General features: G+C 47.8%; 1 protein-coding gene across 1 annotated transcript in view; it reads right to left on the bottom strand.

Moving 5' to 3' along the window:
• Window positions 1-2,664: 2,664 nt before the first annotated feature.
• The window catches only part of tgfb5 (transforming growth factor, beta 5), a 10,690-nt gene continuing 854 nt past the window's right edge, over window positions 2,665-12,500 (bottom strand). Inside the window, 7 exon segments of the mRNA XM_056273151.1 lie at window positions 2,665-2,823; window positions 3,766-3,919; window positions 4,866-5,046; window positions 6,724-6,834; window positions 7,282-7,414; window positions 10,380-10,543; window positions 12,236-12,500. The exon segment at window positions 12,236-12,500 is cut by the window's right edge and continues 34 nt beyond it. Coding sequence (XP_056129126.1) covers window positions 2,665-2,823; window positions 3,766-3,919; window positions 4,866-5,046; window positions 6,724-6,834; window positions 7,282-7,414; window positions 10,380-10,543; window positions 12,236-12,500 — 1,167 coding nt within the window.

Here is a 12,500-nt window from a genome sequence, read left to right as displayed (position 1 = left end):
AGGAGGAGTGTGATGTGTCAGAGAGTGAGCAGGGGAGTGATGTGTCAGAAAGTGAGCAGGAGTGTGATGTGTCAGAGAGTGAGCAGGAGTGTGATGTGTCAGACAGTGAACAGGAGGGTTATGCGTCAGGAAGTGAGCAGGAGAGATGTGTCAGAAAGTGAGCAGGGGAGTCATGTGTCAGAAGGTGAGCAGGGGAGTGATGTGTCAGAAGGTGACTAGGGGAGTGATGGGTCAGAGAGTGAGCAGGAGAGTGATGTGTCAGACAGTGAACAGGAGAGTTTTGTGTCAGGAAGTGAGCAGGAGTGATGTGTCAGAAGGTGAGCAGGGGAGTGATGTGTCAGAAGGTGAGTAGGGGAGTGATGTGTCAGAAAGTGAGCAGGGGAGTGATGTGTCAGAAAGTGAGCAGGAGTGTGATACGTCAGAGAGTGAGCGGGAGTGTGATGTGTCAGACAGTGAACAGGAGAGTTTTGTGTCAGGAAGTGAGCAGGAGAGATGTGTCAGAAAGTGAGCAGGGGAGTGATGTGTCAGAAGGTGAGCAGGGGAGTGATGTGTCAGAAGGTGAGCAGGGGAGTGATGTGTCAGAAGGTGAGCAGGGGAGTGATGTGTCAGAAGGTGAGCAGGGGAGTGATGTGTCAGAAGGTAAGCAGGAGAGTGATGTGTCAGAAAGTGAGCAGGGGAGTGATGTGTCAGAAAGTGAGCAGGGAGTGATGTGTCAGAAAGTGAGCAGCGGAATGATGTGTCAGAAAGTGAGCAGGAGTATTGTGTGTCAGAGTGAGCAGGAGAGTGACGTGTCAGAGAGTGAGCAGGAGAGTGATGGGTCAGAAAGTGAGCAGGGGAGTGATGGGTCAGAAAGTGAGCAGGGGAATGATGTGTCAGAGAGTGAGCAGGAGAGTGATGGGTCAGAGAGTGAGCAGGAGTGTGATGTGTCAGAAAGTTAGGAGGAGAGTGATGTGTCAGAAAAAGAGCAGAGGAGTGATGTGTGAGAAAGTGAGCAGGGGAGTGATGTGTCAGAAAGTGATCAGGAGTGTGATGTGTCAGAAAGTGAGTAGGGGAGTGATGTGTCAGAGAGTGAGGAGGAGTGTGATGTGTCAGAGAGTGAGCAGGGGAGTGATGTGTCAGAAAGTGAGCAGGGGAGTGATGTGTCAGAAATTGAGCAGAGGAGTGATGTGTCAGAAAGTGAGCAGGGGAGTGATGTGTGATTACTGAATGGTTGAGCCAGACCCAAATAGTTACAAATTTGCCAAGGATGCAAAACACCACCTTCCAAAGCTGTAGCTGATCCAAATTCAGCCCTATCATCCCACGTCTCATTTTCAAAGCCTCTCTTTTCTCCCTCCCTCCTCCCACCACAAATCCCTAAACCTCGAGCAGGGAAGAGAGAGAGAGAGAGAGAGAGAGAGAGAGAGAGAGAGAGAGAGAGAGAGAGAGAGAGAGAGAGAGAGAGAGAGAGAGAGAGAGAGAGAGAGAGAGAGAGAGAGGAAAAAAGAAGAAGGAGGAGGAGGAGGAGGAGATGAGAACAGCATTTATATCCAGCGTTCCGTGAGTGGTCGGGTCGGTGTCTGGAAATTTTTCACATCCTGTTTACGCCAGGGCAGATTTCAGCCCACGACCGCAAAGGGCTGGCAGGGGCCCCTGCATGGACACAGCTACTCTCTCTCTTTCTCCCTCTCCCTCTCCCTCTCTCAGTCCTTCTCTTTCTCCCTCTCTCTCTGTCTCTCTCTGTCTCTCTCTGTCTCTCTCTCTCTCTCTCTCTGTCTCTCTCTGTCTCTGTCTCCCTCTGTCTTCACTCAAGGGCGAGGGGTGAGACAGGGCTGCAGTTTGAGTCCAACCCTGTTCAATATCTATATCATTGAGATAGCAGTGTTACTGGAACAATCCGCAGCTCCTGGCCTCACCCAAAACAACACAGAAGTTAAATTCTTGCTCTGTGCAGATGACCTGGTGCTACTGTCACCCACAGAACAGGATCTACAGCAGCATCTGTGTCTGTTAGAGAAATGCTGTCAGAACTGGGCCCTGGTAGTAAATTTTAAAAACACAAAAATTATGATCTCTCCCTCTCCCTCTCTCTCTCTCTCTGCCTCCCTGTCCAAAGTTCTGGACTGTAAGTCTGCACACTCTTCAATGCCCCCATCTACCTATCAACGCCTCACAACCTGAGTCAACACGTCCATCTATAACAGTCTGTCTGCAGGAACATGGCCCCGGGTCCCAGTGAAAGGCATCTTATTCAGTCCAGCCAGGCAGTCAAGATGTGGTTTAATTAAAAAAAGGAATAACTCAATACAGCATTGACAGTGCTATGTTTCTGAACGTAATATTTACACTGCCCTACATCAAAACAGAAAAGTCAACATTACAACTATATATATATATATATATATATATATATATATATATATATATATATATATATATATATATATATATATATATATATATATATATCAGAGAGTTTCCATGCCTGTATAGAATGGTGGTACAGATCAGCATATCAGACTCAGGCACTGTGGAAAAAAAATGGCATCCTCCGAGTTTCCTGCAGCTGTTCAATATCAGACAAAGACATCAGATGAACAACACGTCAGTTTGTCCTCCTTCATCTCCCCCTCCTTTCCCCGACATCCTCGTTCCCTCCCTCCCTCCCTCCCTCCCTCCCTGGCCTCAGCGACACTTGCAGGATTTGACCACCATGTTGGAGAGCTGCTCGACGCGCGGCGTGCGGCCCATGTAGTAGACGATGGTGAGGGGCTCCAGGTCCTGGGGCACGCAACAGGGGGAGGCCGAGGCTTCGGGGTTCAGCTTGTTGTACAGGGGCAAGATCTGGGACCAGCGAGAAACACACACATGCCAACACAAAACCACTGTCAGGCGCATTCTTACTCTGAATGGTGAATTGTGATTGTAACGCTTGACCTCCTGCTAGTGTTGATGGAAACACAAGCCAGGGAACTGACAAACTGCACCGCTGCATCAATCATGCTGCAGCTGCATCATTTAGTTGTGTGTGCGTGCATGTGTGTGTGTGTGTGTGTGTGCTTGCGTGTGTGCGTGTGTATATGTGGCAACTGCTGGTCACTAGCCAAGCTCTCGGCAACAAACTGACCATGTCCCATAAGTCCACACGTCGTGTCAGGCGGCAGCAGCAGCCCAGCGTGCCGAAGTGACGGCACATTTATGGCCCTGGGGTTAACCAGCCTTAGATAAGTATGGTGTGCACTTACCACAAACAATGAACATTAACCAACCCTAAAGGCATACGTCAATCACGTGTCGATGCATCTTTTACCTTGAAGCCAGGCGTTATTTCAAGGCCAGTAAAGATGTTGGCGCCAGTGTGTGCTATGGAGTGGTGCAGTATATCTGACAACCCAAACTGAGCAAGACGCTGGTTTCATTGTGACGGGACCGAGTTGTGTTGTGACGGAGCAGTCACATCATGGGCAAGGCTCAGCGTTTTCGGTTTTTACCGAGTTTCGCCGAGAAATACCCATATTTTTGAAAAGGAGCAGATCGGTTTAGACCGACTTTCACCTGGATTTTGTGTTTCCACGGAGCCAAAAGTTGTTCCTGTTCGTGTGAGGTGATGTAGCAGTGTGCTCTTGCGGCGAAATTCGGCATGCTGGATGGCCTTGTAAAAAGAAAAACCGACAACGCTGAGCCTTGATCATGAGGCAGCCATACGGGCGGCGGCAGCAGTCTGACGTCGTTCACCGGCCAGACGTCATTGTACTGGTTTTAAAGAGTGACCGGCGCCACACTCACCATGTTGTAGTGGTTGTCAGCGCTCCACAGATAAGGGCAGTTCCCAGCACAGAAGTTGGCTTTGTAGCCTTTGGGCTCATGGATCCACTTCCAGTTGAGGTCCCGCCGGAAGTCGATGTAGAGAGAACGCAGGCAGCAGCCCTGCTCCGAGTTGCTGCAACACAAAGGGAAACTGTCAGTGAATTATGACTCCACATCCTTCCCCAGTAACTTCTGGGGTTAGGGTAAAACTCAAAAGGTGGGTCACGGGAAAAGGAAAATTGGCCCCTGAATAATATTGGAGAAACTGAAACCAAAAATTAATGACTGTGCCCACCTGCCAAAGCTTTCCTCTACAGTGTAAGGTAGTCTACATAAAACACTGCAGGCTACTTTAATGCCGTCTAAACACAAGGTCGATGTTATACATTTTCCACACAACTGTGTAAAATCAGAGATTCTGTCAAGAGCAAAACAAGAAAAAGAAGGAAAAAAGAGGCATCCGACTGTCCTACTTGGGCAGGTTACCAAATGATGGTTCATGCCATCCACTATCCAATCCATCCACTATCCAATCCATCCATTATCCAATACATCCATTATCCAATCCATCCATTATTCTAACTGCTTATCCTGCTTAGGGTCGCGAGAATGCTGGAGCCTATCCCAGCAGTCATTAGGTGGCAGGCGGGGAAACACCCTGGACAGGCCGCCAGGCCATCACAGGGCCGAGACACACACACACACACACACACACACACACACACACACATTCACAACAAGGGACAATGTAGTACGGCTGAGTCACCTGACCTACATGTCTTTGGACTGTGGGAGGAAACCGGAGCCCCCGGAGGAAACCCACGCAGACACGGGGAGAACATGCAAACTCCACACAGAGGACGACCCGGAATGACCCCCAAGGTTGGACTACCCCGGGGCTCGAACCCAAGACCGTCTTGCTGTAAGGCGACCGCACTAACCACTGCGCCACCGTGCCATCGTTCATGCCATTGAATATAATATGGGTTATCTCCTCTTTATCTAAAATGATGTGTGTGTGTGTGTGTGTGTGTGTGTGTGTGTGTGTGTGTGTGTGTGTGCGCGTGTGTGTGTGGTACCGGGAGCAGGTAGAGGCGTCAGCGGCGGCTGCTCTCTTCTTGCGGTTCTTCTTGGTCGGGTTGTCCACCCTGTCGCTGGGCAGCAGGGTCAGGATGAGGTAGGGCGTTTTGGTGCTGAAATCCACCTGGCCCTTGACCTGACCTGGCTTCTTTATCTGACGCAGCTTCTCATCATCCAGACCTTTGCCAGGGAGATGTGTTGAGTGGCGAGACAGAGGGAGTATTAACATTAGCACAAAGGGACTGATGCGATGAACCCACTGCCCCGATCCTACTCATAACTCCTCTGTATTCCACAAACAATGACCGGGCAGCTGTACATTAAAAACACAATATGATATGGATACCAATACTTGCATTAAAACCTTTTTATCCATTTGCATGTCTCCTATGGGGTGACCCCAGAAGCGCCCCTGACTTGCTTGTGACTGTACCCAGTTTCAGCTCAGCAACAGACATTTTAGTTTATCAAATGGCTTCTTATAAATACAGAGTTCTTACGCTTTTTCACCAGTGGTTTTCAATAACTTTTCCCATGACTTCTCCATAACTTTTGATTTAATTTCCATGACCGAAGGAGACTGGCTATCTTTTAGATTTGCCTCTGAAAAGTTGTGTTTTAACACTGTATATGATGATGTGACAGTCATTCTATATTTCAAATACTGTATATGAGATGGTCTGTTTTGTGCTTTTATTTTGCATTTTTATTTTGCACCGTTTGAATCCACTGAGTGTTGTGCTTGCCCGGTCTACTGTTGACAAGCTAGCTGTTGTTGACAAGCTCGCTAGCTACTGGTGACAAGCTAGCTAGCTACTGTTGACAAGCTGGCTGGCTAGCCAACCGATGGGAAAGCTCACCAGTAGAGACACGCTAGCATATTGAGACAAACCGTTGCATGAAAACACACAATGGAAAATCTAAAGTCCCGCCACAATGATTCAATCAGCTCAATCAGTCTTTAACAGAGTTGACGCTGATTTTAGTCAGCTTTCCAAAACTTTTACAAAAAATTACTTTTCCAAAGCTTTAAAATTTCAATTTTCCATATTTTTTCGTGTGCCTGGAAATTGTATTTTCAAATTTACTGATGTCTCCAGGTTTCCCATGTATGAACCATGTGAACACCACAGGAATTAGGGGTCCTTTATCAAGTAGAATAAAGGAAAAATGCCTTTAAGGAGCATCGTAGAATTTGGAGCAAGAGTTCTTCTGTTAATGCCTGCATGACATCAGAAGTGTATTGACCATTTTGGAGATACTTTCATATCCGCCATCGCTTTGTTTTTAAATCTTTTAACCTGGTGGAGTTTTGCCATGTCAGAAATATGTTTACTTACTTGAAATATATAAGAAATTGAAAAACATATATATGTTGTCTTAAAAACTGGAAAAAGTCAGTATCAAAAAATTAAATAAAAATGGCAAAGTGTGCAAAAATCATTTGGGATACATGAAAGTGACTCTTGATTGTTTCCTTAATTTCATCAAACCCTGTCTGATTTAAAACCAGGAAATGTTTGCCACACAGTTGGCCATTTCACATATATCAAGGCATCATCTGCCAGTATCTAGTCACACTTTCAGAACCATGCAGTCCAAAATTAACAGTAGAAATCCACACTGAGTCATTCTTCTTCAGTTTTGCTGTGGGAATCTAAAAACCTCCTTTTTTCTGTATGCTTCAATCTATGATTATGTCAAAACCTCACAGGAAACCACACAAGTAGAATCCCTCCTTCTGGAAGATAGTGTGTTTATTCTCTGTGTACACATGCTTACAGTACCTGGACTAACAGTATATGCCATTAAAAGAGCCCAGAAGGATCTAATCTTTCTGAGCTAAGTATAGCAAACCTGCAAACAGGGCTTCCAGTTCCTCGCTCTTGTTGGGAACTATGTTGTTGGTGGATGGAACAAAGGTGCAGCAGGGGCAGTGGACCCCCAGCTTCAGGCCCAGATTCTTCTCTGAGGAGGTAGAGTGAGGTCGGGGGAAGGATGGAAATAAGAGAGAGAGAGATGGAAATATACAACAGTGTAACACATGGAAAGAGAAAAGTGGCTATTAAAATGTCGCTAAAGCATAAGTCAACAAGGGAGGGATACGGAAAGCACACTTCTTAGGAAAGGTAGACTTCAAATAAAGAGAGAAAAGGATATATTTAATTGCAAATATAGTATAACAGTGACCTCAGTAGCGTCTTAGTAAGAGCACCCAACAAGCCAGATGATACATGTCAGCATTACACTGTATTTATAAATGGACATGAGAACTAATGTGTTACTTCTGCTCATTCCTGTTATTTGAAACTGCAATGGCCAAAGTTCATCGATGGCTCAGGGTGACAGACACCAGCAATTAAAATGAATCCCCACCAAATCGGTGGATGGAGTTGACCTGGGTAGTGAGCCCACCTCTGTCTGACAGCCAATCCTTGACAGTGTCAGTGACCTCCACAGATAGCCAGGCTCCTTTGGCACGAGGCTGCACGGTGCGGGAGTCAATGTAGCGCTGAGTGGAGCTGCTATCCTCATCCGGCTTCAACAGCTGACAGAACACACAAGCAATCAGAGGGCTAGATCTCTAGTTGTACTTCTGCAAGCATACGTTTTCTTTATTTGCATCAACGTATATCCATTTATGCATGCACACAAGACCTTTCACCACGTTCTGTCCACATGACAGCTAGATCACCAATAGAGACAGACTATGGTTGTAATCCATGAAACAAGTGATGTGGTATTTAAATTTTGATCCTCGTTGGGACAGTCCAGTAACTCCTGCATGTCAGGCACAGAATTTAGCATCATGTAATCCTAAATCTAGATAACTGGCAACAGCGTCACCAAGGACATGCTATCTTTTAGCGAATCATATTGAAAATTATCCTTTCTGGGCAGAATTTGAGCACAGTTTGAGACGCTGTTGTAGTCTTCCTGGTTTGACTTGTAAATGGGTTTCTAAAGGGATTTTTCAGTTACATGGGAATACTTGCACAGTTTTATCTACAACGACGGACAGTTTGTTTGGATGTAAAAGTCTGAGGAAACAGTCTGGTCAACACATTCTGTCTCCAACTCACTAAATGATGCTGCCCAGGCTTTGTCTCTTGACAGCCACACAGTGGACCAGTGAAGCTATGGAGGATCTTCATGCGTGCTTGGACTGTACTGACTGGGAAGTTTTCAGGTCTGCCAACAACAGTCTGGACGAGTACACTGAGGCTGTGACAGTTTATATCAGCTTCTGTGAGGACAGCTATGTACCATCACATACCAGGGTTAGTTACAACAATGACAAACCCTGGTTTACAGCGAAACTCAGACAGCTTAGGTTGGATAAGGAGGAAGCATTTAGGAGTGGGGACAAGGTCCAGTTTAAAGAGTCTAAATATAGGTTTAGCAAAACGGTTAGAGATGCTAAAAGACTGTACTCTGAGAGACTTCAACAGCAGTTCTCAGAAAACAACTCAGCCTCTGTTGGGAAGGGCCTCAGACAGACAACTACAAACCGAAAGCCCCTCCACTCCAATAATGACTTGCGTCTGACCGACGATCTGAATGAGTTCTATTGTTTATTTGAAAGACAATGGGACAGTCCTAACACCATCCTATGTGACTCCATCCACCAGCTCCAGGCCACCAGCTCCTCCTCCCCCACCCCAGCAGGGGCCGATGCCTCTCCACGGCTGCCCATCTTAGGGGCCCCCTCCTCCTCTACCACAAGGACGTCTCTCTCCATCCTGGAGAGGGAGGTTGTTAACAGGCTGTTCAATAGACAGAACCCCCACAAAGCAGCTGAACTAGATTCTCTCCCTTCACCCCGAAGCTTTGTGCCGATCAGCTGTCTCTGATGTTTACATTTTTAACACCTCACTGTAAACATGCCACGTATCAGCCTGGTTCAAGACCTCCACCATCATGCCCATCCCCAAAAAACCAAGGACAACAGGATCAATGACTACTGACCCATCGCCCTGACCTCTGTGGTAATGAAGCCTTTTGAGTGCCCTGTTCTGTCCCACCTTAAAACTATCACCGACCCACCCACTCCGTTACTCCCTGCAGTTTGCCTACAGTGCCAAAAGGTCTGTGGAGGATGCAGTAAACATGACGCCCTGCTTCATCCTCCAGCACCTGGACTCTGCAGGAACCTATGCCAGGATCTTGTTTGTGGATTTCAGCTCCGCCTTCAAAACCATTATCGTGGCTGACTCCAACATCAGGTGGATCACCGACTTCCTATCTGACAGGAAACAGCACGTGAAGTCGGGGAAATACATCTGTGACTCTGGAACCATCAGCATCGGTTCCCCTCAAGGCTGTGTCCTTTCCCCTCTACTCTTCTCCCTGTATACGGACAGCTGCACCTCCAGTGACCAGTAAGTCAAGCTCCTGAAGTTTGCTGATGACACCACCCTTATTGGGCTCATCTCTGGTGAGGATGAGTCCACCTACAGGTGGAAGATTTACCATCTGGTGTCCTAGTGCGGCCAAAACAACTTGGAGCTCAATGCTCTAAAGACGTTTGAGATGTCTGTGGACTTCAGAAAGTACCCAGCCTCACTCGTCCCCACCATCATGTATGGCTTCCCAGTCAACACTGTGGAATCCTTCCACTTCCTGGGCATCATCATCACCCAGGACCTCAAGTGGGAACTGAACATCAGCTCCCTCAGCAAGAAGGCCCAGCAGAGAATGTACTTCCTGTGGCAGCTGATTAAGTTCAACCTGCCAAAGCCAATAAGGGTGCACTTTTACACCACCATCATCGAATCCATCCTCACCTCTTCCATTATTATCTGGTAAACTGCTGCCACTGCCAAGGACAAGGGCAGAATGCAGCGTATCATTTGCTCCACTGAGAGTTTGGTTGGCTGCAACCTGCCACCCCTCCATGACCTGTATGCCTCCAGGATACTGAGGTGAGCAGGAATGATTTGGGTTGACCTTTCCCACCCAGACCATGGTCTCTTCAAAACACTCCCCTCTGGGAAGAAGTTAATGTCTATAAAAACCAGAACCTCGTGAAATAAGAACAGCTTCTTCCCTACAGCAGTAGCCTTTCTAACAAGCCCCCAGACACCCACAGATTCTGACACTTCCACCCTCCCACGTCCCTTCTATCTTTCCTACTGTGTTTTCTGTATGTGAACACCTTGCATAAAACCTGCACTACCCTGTAAATAACTCTTATTCTGTAAATAACTTTAAAAATTCTCATGTAACTTGTTGCAAACACAGCTCCTGCCAACCAGTGCTGGCATCAGGGGCTGCCACGTGGTCTCTCACGTTTAAACTCTGAAGCAGTGGTGATTGCACCTTATAGCACCTTACTTTTATTTTTATTTTATTTTATATTGTATATATATATATATTATTCGTTTTAACTTTTATCGTCACTACTTACTGTTATTCTTTCCCTCTTGCACCAACATACCAAGACAAATTCTTTGTATGTTCTTGTACTTGGCAATAAATACAATTGTGGTACCGATTCTGGTGTGACTGACCTGGTAGAGCTCCACTCTCTGCTCTGCAGCATGGGCATGTGGGTTTGGGGCCCTGAAGATCCTGAACTCAGCTCTGACCAGTGTGCTGTTGGTCAGGTCCACTCCCGACACGTCAAAGTGGACCACCCTGTAGTGGAGGCTAGGGGCCATAGGGTTCACTGCATCTGGGAGGAAAGCATGGCGGATTCTCCGTTCAGAGCTGACACTTTAAAGACCTAACATATCTTGTGTATACGACTCAAGAAACCCACTGTGGCAAGGATTAAACAAACGGTAGACAGAGCATGCATCTCTACTACGACTTATTTCGGCTGCTCCCGTTAGGGGTCACTACAGCGGATCATCTCAAAGGATATAAATTAACCGATTCAGTGACATTCAGTGTACTGGAGTGCAGCTGATGTACTGTCTCGGACATAATAACTGATGATCAGAGGTTGCGAATTGTTTGAAAACGTGTAAATGCTACAGAGCTCTAAATCACGATACAACATTTATTCACAAATAAGGGATTCCAGATCTAACTCTGTTTCAGCCCAGTGTAAAAATACACAAGGGTAAGGCTAGGCAACAATGTTATTGTTTATCGTCCTTCAGTGGTACTGTAATTTGGATATCATTGAATTTAGACAACAGAAATGTCCATCATATCATGATAGACATGTTTGTTGTCTAAATTCAATGTAATGAGAACAGCTAAAAGTTTTGGTCTGTTTGACATAGGTGCATTAGCTCAGCGTTGACAGGACAGCACTAACACCTGTCCTTAGCTACAGCTGTGTTTACCCTGCTATGTTAACGCCACAAAGTACTAAGAACAGCTTGCCTTGTTTTAAACCTTACTTGATTCTTAACCTGTAGCTGTCAGCGGATTCACTAACATGGTGTAGTGTTAAGTTACACTTTCATTGCAGCGGATCTGCATTCTGTGACGTGTAAGGCTGCGGGACGGCTTTCGTGGAGATCCATATACTGAAAACGGATCCTGAGTCAGCAGGGCTATGAGGGTCTCTTCTTTTTTTTGGAGGGGGGGGTCTCCCCAATTATACCTGGCTAATCTCTTCCGAGCCGTCCCGGTCACTGCTCCCCCCCCTCTTGCCGATCCGGGGAAGGGTTGCAGACTACCACAGGCCTCCTCCGATACATGTGGAGTCGCCAGCCGCTTCTTTTCACCTCACAGTGGGGAGTTTCGCCAGGGGGACGTAGCGCGTGGGAGGATCGCGCTATTCTCCCCCCCCCCTCCGAACAGGCGCCCCGACCGACCAGAGGAGGCACTAGTGCAGCGACCAGGACGCATACCCACATCCGGCTTCCACCCGCAGACACGGCCAACTGTGTCTGTAGGACCGCCCGACTAAGCCGGAGGTAACACGGGATTCGAACCGGCGATCCCCGTGTTGGTAGGCAACGGAATAGACCGCCACGCCCCCCGGACGCCATGAGGGTCTCTTCTACTCGTGATCCCTCTTGTAGCCAAGTATCTCAACAAGCCACACAGTAGTTATTACCAACATATACTACTACTACTTTCGGCGGCTCCCGTTAGGGGTCGTAGTTATTACCAAAATAATTGTTGAAAATGAATTAACACGTGATGGACCTCGTTACGTGCCATTTCTACTCCTATTAAGGCTTCTCAACATATCCTAAAAGGAATTATTGGCGGACGGGGATCAAAAAGGCTATTATTAAGGTGGATCCGGACGTCGTTTGAGACGCCTGCAAGCGGCGCCTTCACGCAGAAGGACCGTAAAGCGGTTGCGGGGCGCCTGGCGCCGGTCGGGGGATGTGAACTTGTGAGCGTCCGCTCGCAGGCCGCCTCCCCCCCCCCCCCCCCCAGCAGAACACGGACTCACTGGCGTCCCGGCGGGGCGGGGCCATGTCGACGCGCGTCACCTCCTTCGCGTAATAATCCTCCTCGCTGCTCTCCCGCTCGCACGCGGACTCGGCGTGGCGCGCGCTCTCCCGCAGCAGCTCTCGGGTGCTGTTGTAGAGCAGCATGACTTCCGGGGGCACCGGGGCGTCCGGCGTCGCTCTGCCCGCGTCCGGCGGGCTGCGGATCCGGAGCTTGCTGAGGATCTGGCCGCGGACGGCCTCGATGCGCTTCGCCTTGTGCTCGTC

This window comes from Lampris incognitus, chromosome 1 (assembly GCF_029633865.1).
Source record: "Lampris incognitus isolate fLamInc1 chromosome 1, fLamInc1.hap2, whole genome shotgun sequence".
Taxonomy (NCBI): domain Eukaryota; kingdom Metazoa; phylum Chordata; class Actinopteri; order Lampriformes; family Lampridae; genus Lampris; species Lampris incognitus.
The sequence above is the reverse complement of the archived record's forward strand: the minus strand, read 5'-3'. Positions and strand labels throughout refer to the sequence as shown.